The 19049-nt window shown below is 37.5% G+C and overlaps 1 protein-coding gene across 7 annotated transcripts in view; it reads left to right on the plus strand.

Moving 5' to 3' along the window:
- Positions 1 to 19049, plus strand: part of DLGAP1 (DLG associated protein 1) — a 1177715-nt gene that overhangs the window by 732016 nt on the left and 426650 nt on the right. For 3 of the 7 annotated variants that reach the window (XM_069099695.1, XM_069099698.1, XM_069099696.1), the window contains exon 1: positions 5536 to 5655. In XM_069099695.1, the coding sequence (XP_068955796.1) occupies positions 5563 to 5655 (93 nt within the window). In that variant the 5' untranslated portion in view covers positions 5536 to 5562. Of the gene's footprint in view, positions 248 to 5535; positions 5656 to 5860; positions 6127 to 19049 lie in introns of those variants that run through there. The other 4 variants (XM_069099693.1, XM_069099694.1, XM_069099699.1 and 1 more) reach the window with 2 other exon arrangements.

The raw sequence follows: 19049 nt of genomic DNA on the forward strand, positions 1-19049 counted from the left end.
GGAGGCCTACAATACAATCAATGAACATGCAGTCAAGGCCTCCAGGAGTAATAATGATGTCAAGTGTTCTACCTGTGCGAATCTTCCTGTCAGCCTGGATGCCCCACTCCTGAAGAAGAGCGCCTGGTCCTCAACCTTGACAGTGAGCAGGGCCCGTGAAGTCTACCAGAAAGCTTCAGTTAATGTGGACCAGGCCTTGGTGAAGTCAGAAACCTGTCAACAGGAACGATCCTGCCAGTATCTTCAGGTGAAGTCTTGATGGAGTGGCTGCTGTTTAGAAATGCTCGTTTCGTTATGGCAGTGCTCGGTCTTCCATGTCACTGCAGTGTAATAGTGGAAGGAGAATGGGGCTAAGTGGAGAGAAAGAGATTCTGTTCTTGGTTCTGTTGTTCACTAATTGTGACCCAGGGAGTATCACTTAACAGCTCTGTGTCTTAGTTTCCTCATCAGGTCAAATTAGAAAAGTATAGCTGATCTGTCTGTCTCAGTTGTTATGAAGATCAAAGGAGATAAGAAAGGTAGTGAATTCTGAAAAGCGTTAAGTCCATATAAATGCAAGATCTCATTATTAATACTTTGCTTTCCTCCTTTACTAAAAGTTATGGGATAGAGTTGGGAGGGGGAAAAAGTCTGAACCCCACCTTTTGTTAATGCAAGATTTAACACTTTGAAATTCAACGAGAGCTATGTGCAGTGAAACTCTGGAGAGAACTGTTAGGTGTGGGGGTGCTTTATTAGTAGCTCTGTATTTATCAGAGCCATACTGAGTACATAGGAAAGCAAGGAAACCATTTCTAACCTGGGGAAGAGCAGCACAGTGGAAAGAATATGAGATTGGGGTTTAAAGGTCCTGGATTTGAACCCAGGCTCCATTTCGACTTCTCTGACATTTTAGTCTCCATTTACAGTGAAGAGTTTGGACTAGATGAGCTCTGCGGTCCCCTCCAGCCTTAATGCTATAATCCTATGATCCCTGCTTAAGTGGGAGGACTTCCTAGCGCACAGAGCCCAGACAGTCACAGACACAGAAACTCAACATGATCAAGCTCTAAGGAGGCAGCATCAATAGAATAAAACACTATAAAAGGAAATATTCAGTATATATAAATGTCAATATACAAATCACACACATGCATTGAAGACAGATAGTACCTTCCCAACCCGTACCAAGGAAGGTCTCCTGATGCTTTTCACTTCCTTAACATCTTTGTTTATTTTTAACAAATTTCATACATTGGAGCATGGAGAAAGGAAGACAGGAATGCATGAAGAGTGTGCATATACTTGTGTACATGCAGACTGGGATTTGCCACAGGCCCATCCCTCCATATGGCTAGCCTTTGCATTTACTTCATTTTTATGCTTTTATATATTCCTCTCTCCCTTCTTCACACTCCTATTGTGAAAGGAAAAGCAAGGAAAAAATGTGCCTTTTTTTGTGGAGTTCTCCCTGACTGCTCATTTCTGCTTTGAAATCATGGCCCACCTGCAGGCACCAAATCTCCTTTGGGAAGTTTCCATGATGGCCAAGAGTAAATGCCCTAGAGAAAGGTCATGCAGAGGGACAGTCAACAGTACCTCAGGGTCACATTGTGAAAACATTATGATCTATCTTTCTGAAGTTCAGAGGAAGTGGCAAGGATGAATGAACCAATGAAGTATTTATTAACCACTTAATTATGTGCAAAGTGCTGGGTATACAACTAGAAAAACCAGGACAGTCTGTTTTCTAAAGGAAATCACACTCTATTTGGGAAAGACAACACATATAAGAAAATCTAGTTCCACAGAAAATGAAGTGATCTGGAAGGCCTAAATGTGTAGCTGAGATACACATGGCAAGGGTCCTTGGACTATAATATTTTGTCCTTGGGTATGGCCTATTAAGTCCAAGTTTTATAGAACAAATCTTTTTAATAAGGGGATTTGTTTTGTGAAGTTTGGATTCAGGCGAAGGGCTGCACTTGAGGACCTGGAAGACTACATGTGGCCTTGAAGCAACAAATTCCTTACCCCTGAGTTATATCATCAGGTGAGATGGCAGTTCCTGAGGGTAGGAAAGGTGTAGCATCAGGGCAGAGTAGAGGTAAGGTCTAGAGATCTTCCACCTCACTAGAAGGATTGTAGTCACTGACTTTCAGTTCATCCAAACAATGTGAGTATCCATTTAAATATTCCCATCCCTACCCTTATACTCCCACACCAAGACATGGGCATCTGGAGAGAGTGGTGGTGAAGGAAAGATAAGGGGGAAGTGTCCCCCTTCTGGCAGTACCTAGTTGCCCTAATAAGATGGCCAGAATAATTGTTACAAATCACTCTGTGTAATATAAAGACAACCATTAAATATGATGTCAGATTCTTCCATGATAGAATTCCATTGAGAATCCAAGTAAGGTTTACCCCTGAAGTTAGTGATCTAGATAAGAGTTTTTGACAGAGAAAAAAGGATGGCAGAAACATTAATATGCATAAATAACAAATAATTTTACCTGGGGCTTCTGTGTGACTTTGGCGAAGTATCTATGCTTTAGTAAATGAGTGAAAGGATAGATAGAAAAAGTTTAATAGGATAAGGAAAGATTGGAAATGGATTTGAGTTCTACATTTCTAAGTAGATTTCTACCTCCATAACTGCAAGCACCCTCTTCCTCTCCCCTTTGCTTTAGAATTCTTTAGACTTTAGAATTAAAATATCTTGGGGTGGGGGAGTAGGAGGAGATGCAGCTTTGGGGAAGAATGTTTGTACATAAATGGAGTACTATTTAAAAAATGAGAAGGTCTCAGAAATTTGAGTAAGTATAAGATTCTGTATTTCAGTGTTATTTTTAAAAATCCTCATGAAGATTCAAAATTTTTCCAGTTTCCACTTCCAATTTCAAAATTTTCCTGCATTTAAACGTCATGTATATGTATATATACATATATATGTGCATGTATGTATGTATGTATGTATGTATAAAAATTTTGAAATTGTTGAAAGGCATTAAACATGTTAACAATCGAATCCCATCTTGGGGAATAACCAAACCTGAATAGAAAGGAAAAACATCCAACCGTTTGAAAAAAAAAAATTAAGTACACACTGTAATATTGTCCCACCTTCATAATTCCTGATGGGATCAAATTGCAAGCAACATTATGATTAGTAACACATTTCAGAATTTTAGGTGATGTGGTAGGCTTTTAAGTGAAATAAATGGAAATTAAATTATTTATAGCAGCTCTTTTGTTATTCTCCAGCCAAAAACTTGAAGAATGGATTCCTGAGCTCTATGTGTTTACCTGGTAAGGAGGAGAATGAGAATTCTCCTCAGTGAAAGCAATAAGTTTCCACTACAAGGAAGGAAGGAAATTTAGCACCCCCCTGGGGAATTTTCCCAAGGGTACAATGATAATCTCTCTGTCTATGACATTTCAAGGCATATATAAGTGTGTTTTAACCCATAGACACCAATATCCAGGCACTGATTCCATTCTAAAACCCAGCCCCACAATATTGAAAGTTATACAGAAAAGTTTCCAGCTTTAGTTTGTTTTAGTTAATAGTACTATATGGATTACCAATTACCAACATAAATTATTAATTAGTGGGGCAGTGTAGTATAATGAAAATAGCCTGGATCTGAAGTCAGGCAAGATATCTGGGTTTGGTTTAAATCTAGGCTCTGATACTCACTAGTGGTTTAACTCAAAACAAGTAATTTAACTTTCCTGAGCCCCTCAGTATACTCATCTGTAAAATGGAAATAATAATACTATCATGCAGGATTGTTCAGATGGAGAGGACCAGCACCACACAGAGATTGCCGTTTAAAAAGAATTAATTATTGATCCCAAAGTGAGGTGGAAAATGCCAACAGGGAGCAATCTTGGCATGTGGCCACCATTGTCCTTGGCCAAGGGTGGGACAGAGTGGGATGGTGCCAGGTATGGAATCTTGCAACAAATTTTGCACTCTGGTCAAAGACCCAGAGCCCCACTGGGCCAAAACTTATATAGAGATTTAGGCAAAGAGCCAGTTGGCATCAACGGGAGACTGCCCTGTCATCAATAGGGAAAGAGAGTAGTATACTCAGGACTAGTGGAAGGAGGAGGATATTTCCTGACTTGCCTAAAAAAAGAGAGAATGAGGGGCAGGGATGCAGAGAGCTTAACCCTAACTGCTGTCCAGTAAGAGGTTAGGGGAAGGAGCGGGGGGGAGACGAACCCAATGCCCTATCTCTGGCTTAATTAGCCTTGGCATATATGCATCCTGGGGGAGGCTGAAGCTTTACTAGTCAAACCAGTTTTTACTGGTTCACAAATACCCACATATCCCTACATCAGAGAGTTGTGAGTATCAAAAATAATAAGAATAACTGGCATTTATAGAAGACTTTATTTCATTCTTTCTATTTGTATACTCATAGTCAGAAATTAATAAATGTTTATAGGTTTGATAGACTGATAGTGCTTTTAAACACAAAACACCATACATTCATTATTTCTGTGGGTCCTCACAATAATCCTCTGAGACAGGGTTGTTTTGTTTTGTTTTGTTTTGTTGCGGGGGGGGGATGTTGAAGAAATTGAGGCTTAGAGAGATTTAGTGACTTGTGTAGGATCACACAGCTAGTGTTGAACAAGTCTTTCTGACTCCAAGTCAATCATTTTATTCACATTTTATTCACAAAGCCCTTTGCAAATCTTACAGTGGTCTATAAATGTTATCTATTATCATTAGTTGAGATCAGGTTGAGATTTCACAAGCATCTTTTTTTCACAAGTTTTACATTTTGCACTAGGGAGATAAACATAACCATGCAATGTGGACAAATCTCTGTAGAGCACTATTTAAAAGAACTGATATTTAACTTTTATCATTAAAACAAATACATTTAACTGAAGCATACAAATAATGAATAAATTTGTTCATTTTTCTTTCTGTTTTATTTTTTATATGCGTATGCCTGGATCCCGCTTAGTTCAAATAATGAATTCCACAAAGTGGCTGAATTATTCGAATTTACACTACATTTTTCCATTGGGCTGGAACTAAAATTTTACATAATTATAACTCTGAAAGTGTGAATTTAAATACATGGGATCATTTTAGGGGATTCATTATTCATACTAATTGGAACCTAGCTGTCTATCTATAAGATATACATATAAATACTGATATGAACTCTCTCAGACCAATAAAAAAACTATTAGATTTTTACTTGACTTGCCAGGATTTATTCTTTTATACAACTGCTAGATAAACTTCTAGTAAACCAATTGCATAATGTCATTACTGTGACTATACAGGAAACTGATCCGTTCCATAGGTATTATGGTTTCTCTATGGCATTGATTCAGAAACCCAGTATTGCAAGGTTGAAATCATCGCATGTTCCGATTAACACATACAATTGGCAATATGTCCTCACTCACAAGCTGTTTGCAGTTAATTTAAAAAAGGCTCCTCTTTTTTACCAATATTGTTATTTTTAAATGTCAAGAATCAGATGTCTGGTGTTCAGAATTGTTGTACTGCTGCCAGTGACTGTCTCTGTCAGGGGCTGGAGCAGGGACATGGATTTGAAGACATTAAAACTGTTTAATTCTCAGATGAGATGTGGTTGGCTTTTATACATTTGGAATAGAGCATTTATGGCACATCTCAGGGTAAGTGCTAATTGTGGAGTCTAAAGGTAAATAGAAATAGGACCAAAGGAGAAAAGGATGGTTCTTTTAAGATATTAGCTTTTTGCTTAAAAATTACAGGACTCTTGTCTCTTCATGACTCTTTATGTAAGCACTGTGTTTCTAGCAACTGGCATATGAAGCCATTCAGAATAGCAGGATTTTAGATTCCCAACTGTTAGTCTTTAAAAAAAAATCACCTCAAATCGTGGAGTTTGCGTTCATCCACAGCAGAAGCAGGAAAGAAAAACAAATGCTCTCCGGTAGAAGTAGAGAGAGGAGGGGAAAGGGAGAGAGAGGGGGAAAGAGAAAGCAAGCAAGGATTCAGAAGGAGAGAAAGCACTGGTAGAGATGAAATTTTAAGAGAGGAAAATGATCGACCTTTTTAAGGCTGAGTGGGTCTCTTCGGTTTGTGTTCACGTTTCAAGAAATGGAAGGAATGACCAGGTCTGGGCTAAATTCTTCTGTTCCTTTGCATTTTGTGTTAATGTGTTGTTGTGGGTATTGTCTTTTTTCATTTTTGTTTCTGCTAAAACTAATGGGTTAGTCAGGCTAAAGTAGCTAGCAACTTAATGTGTGTATAGATGGTAAGAAAACAAGTTGGAACATCAGATAGTTTTAAATCAGTATCTCCATAGGGACTTTTAGATGATATTTAATTGACTCATCTGTGTCAATTAAAAAGTGTCATTAGAGGACATTATCTGTGCTAGGGAATAGAAGTGGGACCAGTCAGCTTTCCGGGGCAGGAAGCTTAATGCTTACTATTCTTTTGCTATATGATTAAATGTCCTGGAAGTGTTCTTTTCTGGATTATTATTTTTTTTGCCTCCTTAAATGAGGCATCGTAAAAGATTGTTGAAGAATTTTTTATTGAAAACATGAACCAAGGACTTTGTTTTCACTGCTGGTATAAATTATAGCTATTTTAAAGTATCCTATGTAGGAAATTCTGATCTTTGCCCAGTTATCCTTCTCTCCCCCTCCTCCTGCCACCACATATACACACCTCATTTTAGGGCAATTTGAATTGGACTAATTGTGTTAGAAACTACTTACTGGGAAATTCATAGGAGTGTTGAACAGTTCTAGTAATGACTTTGACTAAAATAATCCTTCCCTGTTGCTTTTTTTTTTCAAAGCCTTTAGCTGAATTAGTAAATATTCTTCTCTACTCTTAAATTGTTTTTATAGCCCAGCAACTAAATGCCATGGTTCTTGGATATATTTGTTCGTTGGTTTATGTGGACTATTCCCTGGGACCTTTCTATAATGATCTTTATAGAGACATCCTTTCCTTCTTCCCCACTTAATAAAAAACAAGCTTACTTGTTATGAACTGGTTTTGAATATGGAGTCAGTACTAAGTGCATGAAATTTGAGGATTCTCAGTCTAATCCTCTGTTAGCGTTGTCCAAGGTCCTGTCCATACATGGTCTACATTTTTTCTTACAAGGATAGCTAAATCCTATGGGGAAACTAGGGATTCTGAAAGGCTCAGCAATAACTCAAAAGATCAAAAGTATGTGGGAAAGACCTCTATGGAAGCAATTAATATGAGAATTCATTAATGTTGATCTCTAAATCAAGTATCCTAAATACATTTTAGCCAAGTTGAAAAGAAACTAGGATAAACCAAAGCCAGAAGTTTGCTGTCTGTGATTCCTCGGGGTTCCAGTCTGGTGATGAATGTAGATCAGTAAGGTAATATTAACCCTTAGTACACATATTTTGGTAGCAGGGATTGTTCTTCTCTTTGATTGTTTGCCCGATAATATGGCTTTGTGTCAGTTTTAGAAGATAACTGTTGTGTCTTATGCTGTGCTTCACATCATATTTAAATGGGAGGTAACATGCAAAAACATAGAACACATTTGTTTTCTGTTTGTTTGTTTGTTTGAATGTGCGCAGTGCTTTGAAAAGCCCCTGATAGCCAATGACAAAGACATGCAGCATGGCTAGGCTGATGTTGCTTCTGCAAAAGGATGAGTTTTTTCATAACATTGATACCAGGTTGTTAGGAGTAAGAAGCAACTTTTCTTAATAGCCAGTGGTGAGTGGCAGGTGTTACAAAAACCTGTAACTTATGATTTGTGTCGATGATGATTTTTATCAGCCTGAAAAGTCTGAGATTCATGATTGTCATATGAAGTCATCCACTTGGCACTCTCAATGTTACCACAAATCACCAAATCAATGTCCTAAAGAATTAAAGAAAAATAGTCATTTCAGTCAATCCAAGGTTACCAAAGAGCAAGACAAGAGAAAAGTCAGTTTTGTAGCTGATTTTACTGTGATTTGTATCATAGGTCTGAAAGGTTATCAGAAACAAATGTTTCCTTTTCCTGGGAAGGATATGGATAAATTGGGTTCATTTATTTGCATTATCAGTGGCATTTAGCCTCATCTAACATTCCTCCTTACCAACTTCTCTCCTCCGGAAGATTCTGTCCCAAGTATTGGACAGCTGGAGCCTTATATGGCAAAGAGGGAAATGTTGGTGGCCTTATTTTTTAACTGACATATGCATGTCTATATATTTTTATATTTGTGTTTTGTTCAAAGTTTTAGAGTGAAATCTCTCCACAGGCAGAAATCTTGTCTCTTTTATTGAAGTGTCATATATTGTTTCTTATATATCATTACTGTTTAATAAGAATATAACTAACTTCTTCCCCCCCACACTCCCATCCTCTCTTCCTCATCTGCCAAACTGAGGAAAGAGTATATTTTCCAAAGTTGAAAGGGGAAAAGAATAAGAAATTGAGGAAAGGGGGTAATGAGAGAGAGAGAGGAGGAAAGCTGAGAGATATGCCACCAACTCAAAGATTTATTGCTTTTCTGTTACCTTTAACACATTCCTTGTTTTTACTCATTTTTATTCTGTTCCTTCTTAAAGAAAGCACTTGGGACCAAGACCAGTGCTATTATGAGTCCCCTGATCTTCTAATTATAGGCATTTTCCTGAGAGTATCTCTGAAAATGGGATTTTTCCATTTACTGAAGTACAAGAAGAAACTCTACCCCAGTTCCACTTCATTACAAAATGAGTTTGGAGAGTAATACGTTTTTTGAGGGTAGAGCATTATTTTCTATTCCTAGCCTTTCTTTGTCCATCTTTATTCATTCAACAAGAATTTATTAAGCTCCTACTATGTGCCAGGCATTGTACTAGGAACTGGGGAAAAGACAAAAATAATATAGCCTCTGCCTTCAAGGAACATAAATTCTATTGAACTTAAATTTTGTTCCCCCAAGTTGGAAGACTTCAAAATTGAAGTTCAAGATGGGACAGACTTGGTCTCATAAATAGCATTCTGTGAACTCTATAGTTGCCATTCATATTTATGTTTTAGATGGCATATACATATATGTAGGAGGCAGCTAGCTAGATTCAGTAGATAGAGAGCTGGGCCTGAAGTCAGAAAGACCTGAGTTCAAATCCAGCCTCAGATACTTACTAGCTATGTGACCCTGGGCAAGTCACTTAACCTATGTTAATCTTAATGCACTGGAGAAAGACATGGAAAACCATTCCATTATGTTTACCAAGAAAACCCCATGGACAATATGGTCCCTGGAGTCACAAAGAATAGGACATAATGCAACAAACTGAACAACAACAATACTTATAGGTGTGTGTTCTACATGCATAGGTGCTTTAATACTGTATGTCTTTTGAGAACACTATTTCATGAAATAGCATCCATTTTAAATGGCCTATACCCAGATTACATGCAAAAGGGGTAACTGCAAAGTAAGAAGACTGATCTTGATGTTCAGCTTATGAAAAAATAGACACAGGTCATATTCAGTGCTCAAATACGCAAAGAATAGTGTTGCTAATAGGAATGGTTTACTTGCCTTAATGAGGCTCAAGGAGTTCCAGTGAACTTATATTTCTGAAACCTCCAAATTCAACTAGATTTTTTTCTTTCACTGCCAACAATAACATAGAATCATATAACTGCATCTTTTTCTCCCCTTTGGCTGTTTTTTATTGTTCCTATAATCTGAGTGGGCTTTTAAGCTATTATAGTTCAATTCCCTCCTTTTACAGATGAGGAAACAGAGGCCCAGGGAAGTTCTATGACTTATCCAAGGTCAAACAGCTAGTCAGGAGTGAACTTCTGGGCTCCTTCTACTATTCAACCTTTCTTCTCAAAATTTAAATTCTCTTGATGAATTCTGAATGTAGATTGAAGCATACTTTTTTCACTTTGTTTTCCTTACTTTTTGTGATTTGGCTAATAAGGAAATATGTTTTACATATCTTCACAAATATGATCAATATGCCTTCTCAGTGGGAGGGGGAGTGGCTAAAAGGAGGACAAGAATTTGGGACTCAAAAAAATTTAATGGATGTTAAAAATAAATGAACAATGAATTTTTTAAATAAGATTAAAAAAAAGATTAAAGTTCTTTTAAACACTAGCTTAGATATTCTTACCATATTCTCAGGTTGTCATAAGACCAAATCAAGAAGCAATGTTGTACAATAGATACAGTGACAGACTTAGAGAGAAGAAGACATGGGTTAAAATCCACCCTCAGAAACTTACTAGCTGTATGAACCTGGGCAAGTAACTTAACTTCTCTGAACCTCAGTTTCCAAACTTTAAAATGAAAGTGTTAGACAAAATGGCCTCTAAATTTCCTTCCAACTCTAAATCTATGGTCATATTTCAAAAATCATATTTTTTTCTTTGAGTGGAGGGACAAAGACACAGAAAGAAAAAAGGAGAATAGATGTAAAAAGTTAAAATCTAAATATACTTGCGATTTTGAAGACTTAAAAATGTGTGCACACGCACACATACACACACTACACAAACATATACCCCACTCCCTAAATAATTAATTACCTGTGATTTACAAATACAGATCTACAAATGATTGTAGGATATTTTAAACTTACAAAAGGATAAAATGAATATGGCTCCACAGTTCTCCCATCAATCCTAAACTCCCACCTGCTTTATTGTAAGGAAGTCAAACCTCAAAAGGAAACAAAGAAAATAGAACAAATATGTTTAGGATTGTGCTATCTAATCACCCACCCCCAGTGCCTCCAAACCCAATTCAGGACCTTTTCTAGGAAGAATAGCAAAGTCTGATGTCACAATTTTTCACCAAATTTGTCCAGAGTTTATCTTTACTGTGTACGCCTCCTGCTATTCTGTCCCCCATTCCCTGACTAAGCTTTCAGTTTGTTCCCACTGTTGGAGAGGATGTGATAAATTAATCCCCTAACAGTTCTTAACTTGGGTCCACGGGATTTCAAGGGGTCTGAATATAGATTGGGGGGAAGGGGGTTCTTAAATGTGAATGTGTAAAAGTGCATCTTTATTTCAATAGAATTTATTTTCTTTGTAATCCTATGTGTTTTATTTTGTGCATTTAAAAACGATATTCTGTAAAGGGAGTCCATAGGCTTCACCAGACTGCCAAAGATGTCCATGATACAAAAAAATGTTAAGAACATCTGCTTATAACCTCTCTTATGGAGTACTTGCATTTTATTGGAGGAGCAGAGATCTTCAAGACCCAAAGGAACACATTTCAAATAATAGGATTTCAGGTACCCTGAACAATTGACTTGAGGTATGTGGAGGGTTATGTGTGAGAAGAGAGTTTCCCTTTGAAGATCTTATAAAGCAAGTAGCTTGTTTTCCCAGTGAAGACACATGTCTTCCTAAGAATTATGTCACTAACACCACCACCCCCTTCTCCTAAGTGCTCTTTTACTAAGGGACTAGACTAGTAATGTTGACTTCCCACTTCTACCCACCCTACACATCAAAAGCAAAACAAAAAACAAAAACCCCTCTTCCATGCAAGAAAAGCTTGGGGAACCCTACTACAAACTATTTTCTCTGATATGACCCAAATCTGCACAGTGGAATATGGTCACTCTATTGGATCATGGAAGAGAGATGTAATTCTACACCAGATATTAAAGAAATTTAGGTCCGCCACACTTCTCCCTCCACCTCCAAGTCATACCCCCAACTTACTCTCTGACTTTGGACAGTTAACTGAACCAAGAATTCTTAACCTCTTTAGTGCTATGGACCCCAATGGTAGTCTGGTGAAGCCTATAGACCCCTCTTAAAATTATGTTTGCCATCTACAATCCTAATCAAAGAAAATGCTAAATTTTAACTAGACATTAGGGAAGATTAAGATTTATTTTTTTCCTATTCGGATTCAGCCCCCCTAAAATCTATCCATGGATGCCTTGGGTCTAAACAATTTATACCTAAGGTTTTCTTAACCATCAAATTAAAGAAACAAGGCTAACCCTCTATCTGCTTTTTGTTGTCCTTGTTCTGTCTTCAAAGAGTGAGAGGACTGATAGGTCAATATGCTTCTGGAAAAGAGATGCTATATAGTATCTATCTAAAAATATATTATTAATGTGGTGAAAATAATTATAACACTGGAATGGTCTATATCTGCATGTTTAAGAAAATATGTCCCCTTAGTGGCCAAATAGACTAGGAAATTATGATACTTAATGTCTTACTTAAATTACTTAAGATGACCGTATTGTCTAGTAGAGAGGGGCATGGATGGCCAAACAGGGACAATGGCTGCCTTACTCAGCTGTGACTTGAGTCAACTTAGCAGATTGCTTACTACCTCAGTTCTTCCACTGGCAAAATGGGGACAATCATATGGACATATGATTAGTTTACTTACTTCCCTTGGGGTAGAGGTGATGATAATTACAAAAAGCCGGAATTCAAAGAAGGGAACACAGTTTAAAAGTGTTGAGTTTTTTTGAGAACAGTTGCTATACAAATCCCAGAGAGTATTACCACCTATCTAGCCTATAAGTAGAAGTGCATACTGTGTTATTTATTTTTCTAGGTCTGGTCTTCATATAAACCAGAGTTAGGAGAAAAGAAATTACTTCAGTGATGCACAATGGCCTTCCTTCTGAATAGGACCAGCTAGGAGTCTGTGAACAAATAAAATAAAGCTTTTGTCTGTGGGTGAAGAGATAACAAAGCCGTTGATCTTTTAACAACTAAGAATCACTGGGTCAGGTTTCCTATGGTTCAATATTAACCAAGGGAACACAAACTCCCCTAGCTTCTTCAAGACCTCTGTTTGCTCAGACAATACCTGCTTTGGGGTTTACACCTTAGCTCTGTGGGGACACAGCTGCCTCATTCAAGCAAGTCTTGCTGAGTCAATAGGACTCACTTAATTAATGGGGACAGCTGTAGAGTTTCTGCTTGTGTGAGAAGCTTTTCAGGCCCGTTCCACCCTGGATCTCTCCCACCCTTCCACACCTCCTTTATTAAAGGGCACATCAAGTTCCCTAGGGATTGTGCTAGCTCCATAGCTCTGAAAGATGAGCATCCTTCAGAAAGCACAACTAAAAGATAATAGCAGCCTATATACCTTTCATTTCTGGAACCAGTAAGTGCTGACTCACTAATCATCATGCTTGGAAACCTGGTAGGCTTATTCTCATAAGACTACAGAAACTGAAATGAAATGTGGAACAGATTTGCCTATTAATTACCATGCCAGTAGAGAATAACCATAGAATATAGGCTAAACTCAAAGGCTATCCCTTCATAAAACCATTTTTCCCAGTCTTTTTTCTGTTTGTGGACCATGATAATGTTTACCGCTACACAGAAAAATAAATCAGAAACTCTTTAAAATTAATAGAAAGAGTTGCACTTCCAAGAAGATGGGGGGAAAATACCATTCAAAAAGACCAATTATTTCATTAGTTATAGCAATATTTAAGGTGACAATTTCTTGATCACAAAAAAAAAAAGATATACATTTTCAAATGCTCCTTAGCAGTACTGATGATATGTTCCATGTTCCTCTGGCTACTTCTTCCCAGTTTATGCATCTTAACAAATGATAGTTCACAACTGAGGTCATTTTCTTCTGCACCTGGTCCTCTTCCAAATCTCTCAAATGTTTACTTCAAAGATTGGTGCAGTTTAAAATCCAGTAGAAGTGCTAATCCCACTAATCCAAATTTTGCTAATGCTACCATTTTTGAGGAAATTCCAGTAAGTTGACTCTGTCTTTAAAGATCATCTAGTCTAAGCCCATTATATTGTAGCCCTTCATAACCTGGTCCTAGCCTACCTTCCCTGGCTTCTTATACCATAGTCTGCTTAACCTTGTAGGCTACAAAAGTGTTTTGGGCCTTTTTTTTAACTATTCCTTGCTTGCAGAAAGGCATTCTTATCTACTGACTGTTAGTATTTTCACTATGCATCCCTCATACCTGGAATTCTCTCCCTCCTCATCTCTGAATCCTGGCTTCCCTGGCTTCCTTCAAATCTTAACTAAAAGCAGACCTTTTGTCAGAAGTTTTTTCTAAGCCATCCAGCATAGTCAATGCCCTCGATTTGTGATTATCTCCAATTTATCTTTACATATCTTGTTGGCATATGATTCTTTGCATATTGCCTCCCCTATTAGAATATGGGACAGATTTTTGCCTTTCTTTGTATACCTTTCACTTATCATGGTGCCGGATATATAGTAAACATTTATTAAATGCTTGTTGACTAGATACACAAAGGTGAAGAAACTTGCCCAAAATCCTATGACTAAATATGAGCAGGGCTCCAAGTTGAAATCAGTCTTCTCACTAATAGTATAACCCAATTTGCACTACATCATGCAACCTTCTTGTGAGTGAATTTAGTGGTCCCTCTTCATGTCATTTTTTACTCATTTATATATTCAACCAGTATTTATTAAATTCCTTTTGTATATAGAGCAGTTTGCTATACATTTGAGGGAAAACTGAATAGACATAAAAATGTCCTCTGATCTCATGGAGTTTACCTTGTAAGCTAGTAAGAAGATAAGACATAAAGACAAATTGTTATAATACAAAGCATTATATAAGTAGATTAGAAAGTTTCAGAATTGCTGCTACGTGTCTAAGTGTGAAGTGAATTACTAGCCAGAGGGATCAAGAAGGTCGCCATAAAGGAGGTAATATTGATTTGGGCTTTAAAAGGCAGATAGAATCTCAACAGGCAGAGCAAGGATACCAGTTTAGACTAGGGAGTAGCAGCAGGGGCAGAAGGGCACAGATCTTTGGTGAGGTAAAGAGTACTGAATTACCATGGATTGGGCATAGGAGAGTAAGATATCTCAAAAGATTTGAACTTTGTTCTTTGGACAGTAGAGAGCCACTGAATATCTTTGAGCAGAAAATATCTTTCTGGCATCAATATTCAAGATAAATTGGTGAAAAGTGGGAGAGTGGAAGAAGGAAGATTTATTCTGAGGTTATTGCACTAATCTAGGGGGTTAGTTGTGAAAGTGTGAACATTGGCAACAGAGAATAAGAAACAGATGCAAGAGAAATTTTAGCAGAAGAATTGACTAGGCTGATTAGATATGATAGATAAAGGAAAGAAAGATTTTTAAGAATAACACCAAGGTATTAAATATAGGAAATAAAGAAGAATGGTGATTCTACCAACAAGTAGAGAAGAAGTAAGAGCTGTGTTATGGAAATGCTTGTTTTATTCCATAAATTAAAAAATAAATATAAAAGGAGGAGGAACAAACTTAAGATTGGATGTGGAAATATAAATAAGTTCCGTTTCAGAACAGTTGAAGTACTGGAGATGATGGCTAGTGGACAAGTAGAAATTCAGGACCACAGCTCCAAATTGGAGAAGTAAAAAGTAGAAATATAGATTTGTGAGTCATCTGCATAAAGGTGGTAATTGAAACTGCAGTAGCCAAGGAAAAGAAAAATGGGCTAAGGACAGAGCCTTGAGGACCCTGCCCTTTACCACAAGTTAAAGGGCTGGGAAGAGGACACACACTAGATCTAGTTAGGAAAATATGGGGAGAATCAGAAGAATGTAATATTAGCCTCTATACCTGATAGGAAATGGTTTCCAGCAGTGTCAAATGCTGCAAAGAGACCATGAAAGGTGATAAGAGTTTAAGCAGAGTGCTAGGGACAGAAGCCAGATTTGAATAAATTGAGGCAAAAGTGTAGAAGAAAGCAGAGGCATCAAGTATAGGAAATTTTTATTAACTTGGCAATGAAGGAGAAAGCATAGTAACTAGATGATCTAGAAAGATGAAGGAAAGATTTTCTCTAGGATTGTGGAGATTTCACCGTGTTTATAACCAGTAAGAGGAACTACTAGAGAGGAGAGTCAAAGAAATTGTTAGAATGTGTGAACATCAGCAGCCATTTAGTCTAAACCATACTCAAAAGGGATCTTCCCTCTAAAATTCTAGAGAAGTGGCATCCAACCTCTGTTAAAAAACCTCCAATGAGAGAAAAGCCACCCACCATCTCTCTCGGCAGCCCATACCATCATTGAAAAGTTTTGGAAGTTCAAGCTTAAATTTGCCTCTGCAACTTCTGATTTTGCTTTTTGGGGCCAAACACAACAAATCTAATCTCTGTTCTACATGATAATCCTTCAGACAGTTGAAGAAAATTATCCACGCCCCCTTCTCTTCTCCAAACTAAACATCCCTAATTCTTTCAACTGATCCTCATATTACATGGACTTAAGACTCATCGACATCTTGGTTGCTGTCCCCAATATTCTCTATAGACTATACCATATCTTTCTTAAATTCTAGCATTCAGAACTGAATGCATTCATCCAGACAACTCTGACTAAGGCTGAGTACAAATGAACTATCACCTCCTTATTCCTGAAATTAATTAATCTCAGTTCTGTGCAAGATGTCATTAGCTTTTAGGGGTTGCCACATCATACTGCTGACTCTTATCAAGGCTGCTGTTCTGTAAAACATCTGGATCTTTTTCAGACAAATTATGCTACCTAAGGATACCTCCTCTGTTTTCATATTTTTGAGCTTGATTTTTTTAGCCCAAGTATAAACTTTATGTTTACCCCTATTAAATTTCATCATATTAGATGTAATTCAGTGCTCCAACCTGTCAACATTTTTTTAATCTTAGACACACAGATTTACTTAGCAATAAAGCAAAAGAAATAAAATTGCAGGAACTCATATAGTAAACCAGATGCAATAATAATAAATATATTACAAACAAAAATAAATCTGGTAACACTTTTCCTCCAATACACTCAGTATTTATGGAGGAAAGTGGTCATACCCAGAAACCTGGCAAGGAAACATATGAGGGAGGAAAACCCATATGGTTGGGTTGATTTGCAACTATGGGCTGAAGGCTTTGATGTCATTGGTCCATTCAGGAGCATCTCTATCATGTTAAAGTGCTTTTCTAGTAACTGCTAACCCTTGTTTCTCTCCATCTAGACAAATCTTCTATTCTGTCAGGATCGTTTTACATCCTGACTGCCTGAACACTAACAGTGTGTTGTTGACCCTCCAAGATTGTTGGCATCTGCCCATAGGATGAACGTGACATTTGCCGCTCATCCAAGTCATTGATAATGTTGAATGACAGAGGGCCAGGCAGAGATCCGAGAGGTCCTCCTTGAGGAGACTCCCATTATATTAAAATGGAATCATCAACAGCTGCTCTGAACCTAGTTATTCAGCCAGTCCTTAATTCATTAACTGAACCATCATGTCTATTCTTTCCATGTTCTCCAAAAGAATAGCAGGAGATATTTTATCAAATGCTTTGCTAAAATCAAGATAAACAATATCTACATTCTTCCCTTCAAATATCAGTTTTTTTAACTGTTATAAAAGGAAATAAAGTTGGCATGATATTATCTGTTCCTGCATCATTCATTCTGGCTCTGTATAATCACTTCTTTTTTTCTGAATTTTCATTAACCATCGCTTGAGAAAGCCATTTTCCAACTTTCCCAAGAATCAGTGTCAGGCTCACTGTCCCAGAGTTTGCAGATTCTCTTCTAATTTCTTTTTCAGGACATTATTTGCCTTCCTCCAGCCTTGTAGTACATGTTCCATTTTTCATTATCCTTCAAATGTTACTGGTAGTGTAGTTTCTCTGGGCCAGGTGAGTTAAATTCACCAAGGGCATCCAGGACCTTACTCACAGCTCCTCTTTTATCTTGAATCCCTATTAGTCATTTTTTCCATCACTTGTTCAAAGGTCATTCTTCTTGGTAAAGAAAATAAGAAAACTATGAATTGAGCAGTTCTTCCTTGTCCCTGTTGTCAGCTATTGACCTATCTACCCCAAAAATGTCTTATCTGTTCTTTGATTATTTTCTCCCAATATAGCTAATAAAACCCCTTTTTGTTCTCCTTAGTTTCTCTTACTAGCCTCGACATTGGAATGTTAGCACTCCAAGTAATATTTTTTAAAAATGACATAATTGAAAGTGAGAAGATTTCTAGTAGGGGCAGCTAGGTGTTGCAGTGAATAGTGCACTGGCCCTGGAGTCAGAAGGACCTGAGTTCAAATTTGACCTCAGACACTTAACACTTACTAGCCATGTGATCTTGGGCAAGTCATTTAACCCCAATTGCCCTGCCTTCCCCCCTCCAAAAAGACAAAAAAAGAAGAAGAAAAAGAAGAGATGACTACTAGACCAAGGTCCTGGAAGAGGAAGAATGAGAGAGAATAACTACTGGAACAAGCTAGAAGAAGAAGGGAGGAGGATAAAGAGAATAGCTTATGTAATAATAGGATGTAGATTTGGAAGGAATACTCCAAATCATGAAATATAACTTGTTACTTTTACAGATAAGTAAACAGAGGCACAGAAAGGAAAAGTCACAAATGAGTAGCCTTCAAACTCACTTTTCTTGACTCTACTCCAGGGTTTTTTTTCTCCTACACCAGTCTGCCTGAGGAGTGGGGCATATGAGACTTTTCCAATCCTTTCTCCAGAAATACTCTAATCACCCTCAGCTAGAAGAACACACCTCAAGTTTCATAGGCGGAGAATAACAAACAGGCCAATTTGAATGGAACAGAGAATTCATGGAGGGAAATTATATGAAATAAGACTGAAAAGGTAAACAGGAGTCATATTGAGAAGGGCCTTAAATTCTAGGCTTATTACTTTGTATTTCATCCTAGAGATAATTTAAGTGAGAAGAATCTAGAGGCATGGAGACCAGTTAGGACTGGTAAAAGAAGATGAGTCCCTGAGCTAGGTAGAGGCAGTTTGAGTGGAGAACAGACAGATGCTAGATGTGTTGTAGAAGTAGGATCAAAAAGACTTGGCAAGTGATTGATTATGGGGTCAAGAGAGAAGGAAGAGCTAAGGATGGCTGGTAGTCTGTGAAATGGACAAATGGAATGGACATGACAGCAAAGCCAATTATAATTTGATAGGAGTATTTATTAACCACAGTGACTGCCTCCCCAATAGGGAAGACAGCATTGAGTCTCCTGAAAGATGCATTTTTATAGAACTAGGTGTTGCTAATCAATAAAATATGGTTCCAAGGCG

The sequence above is a fragment of the Petaurus breviceps genome, unplaced genomic scaffold (assembly GCF_028583685.1).
Source record: "Petaurus breviceps papuanus isolate PSGF00001 unplaced genomic scaffold, PetGlider_PUasm1.0 38, whole genome shotgun sequence".
Taxonomy (NCBI): Eukaryota; Metazoa; Chordata; class Mammalia; order Diprotodontia; family Petauridae; genus Petaurus; species Petaurus breviceps.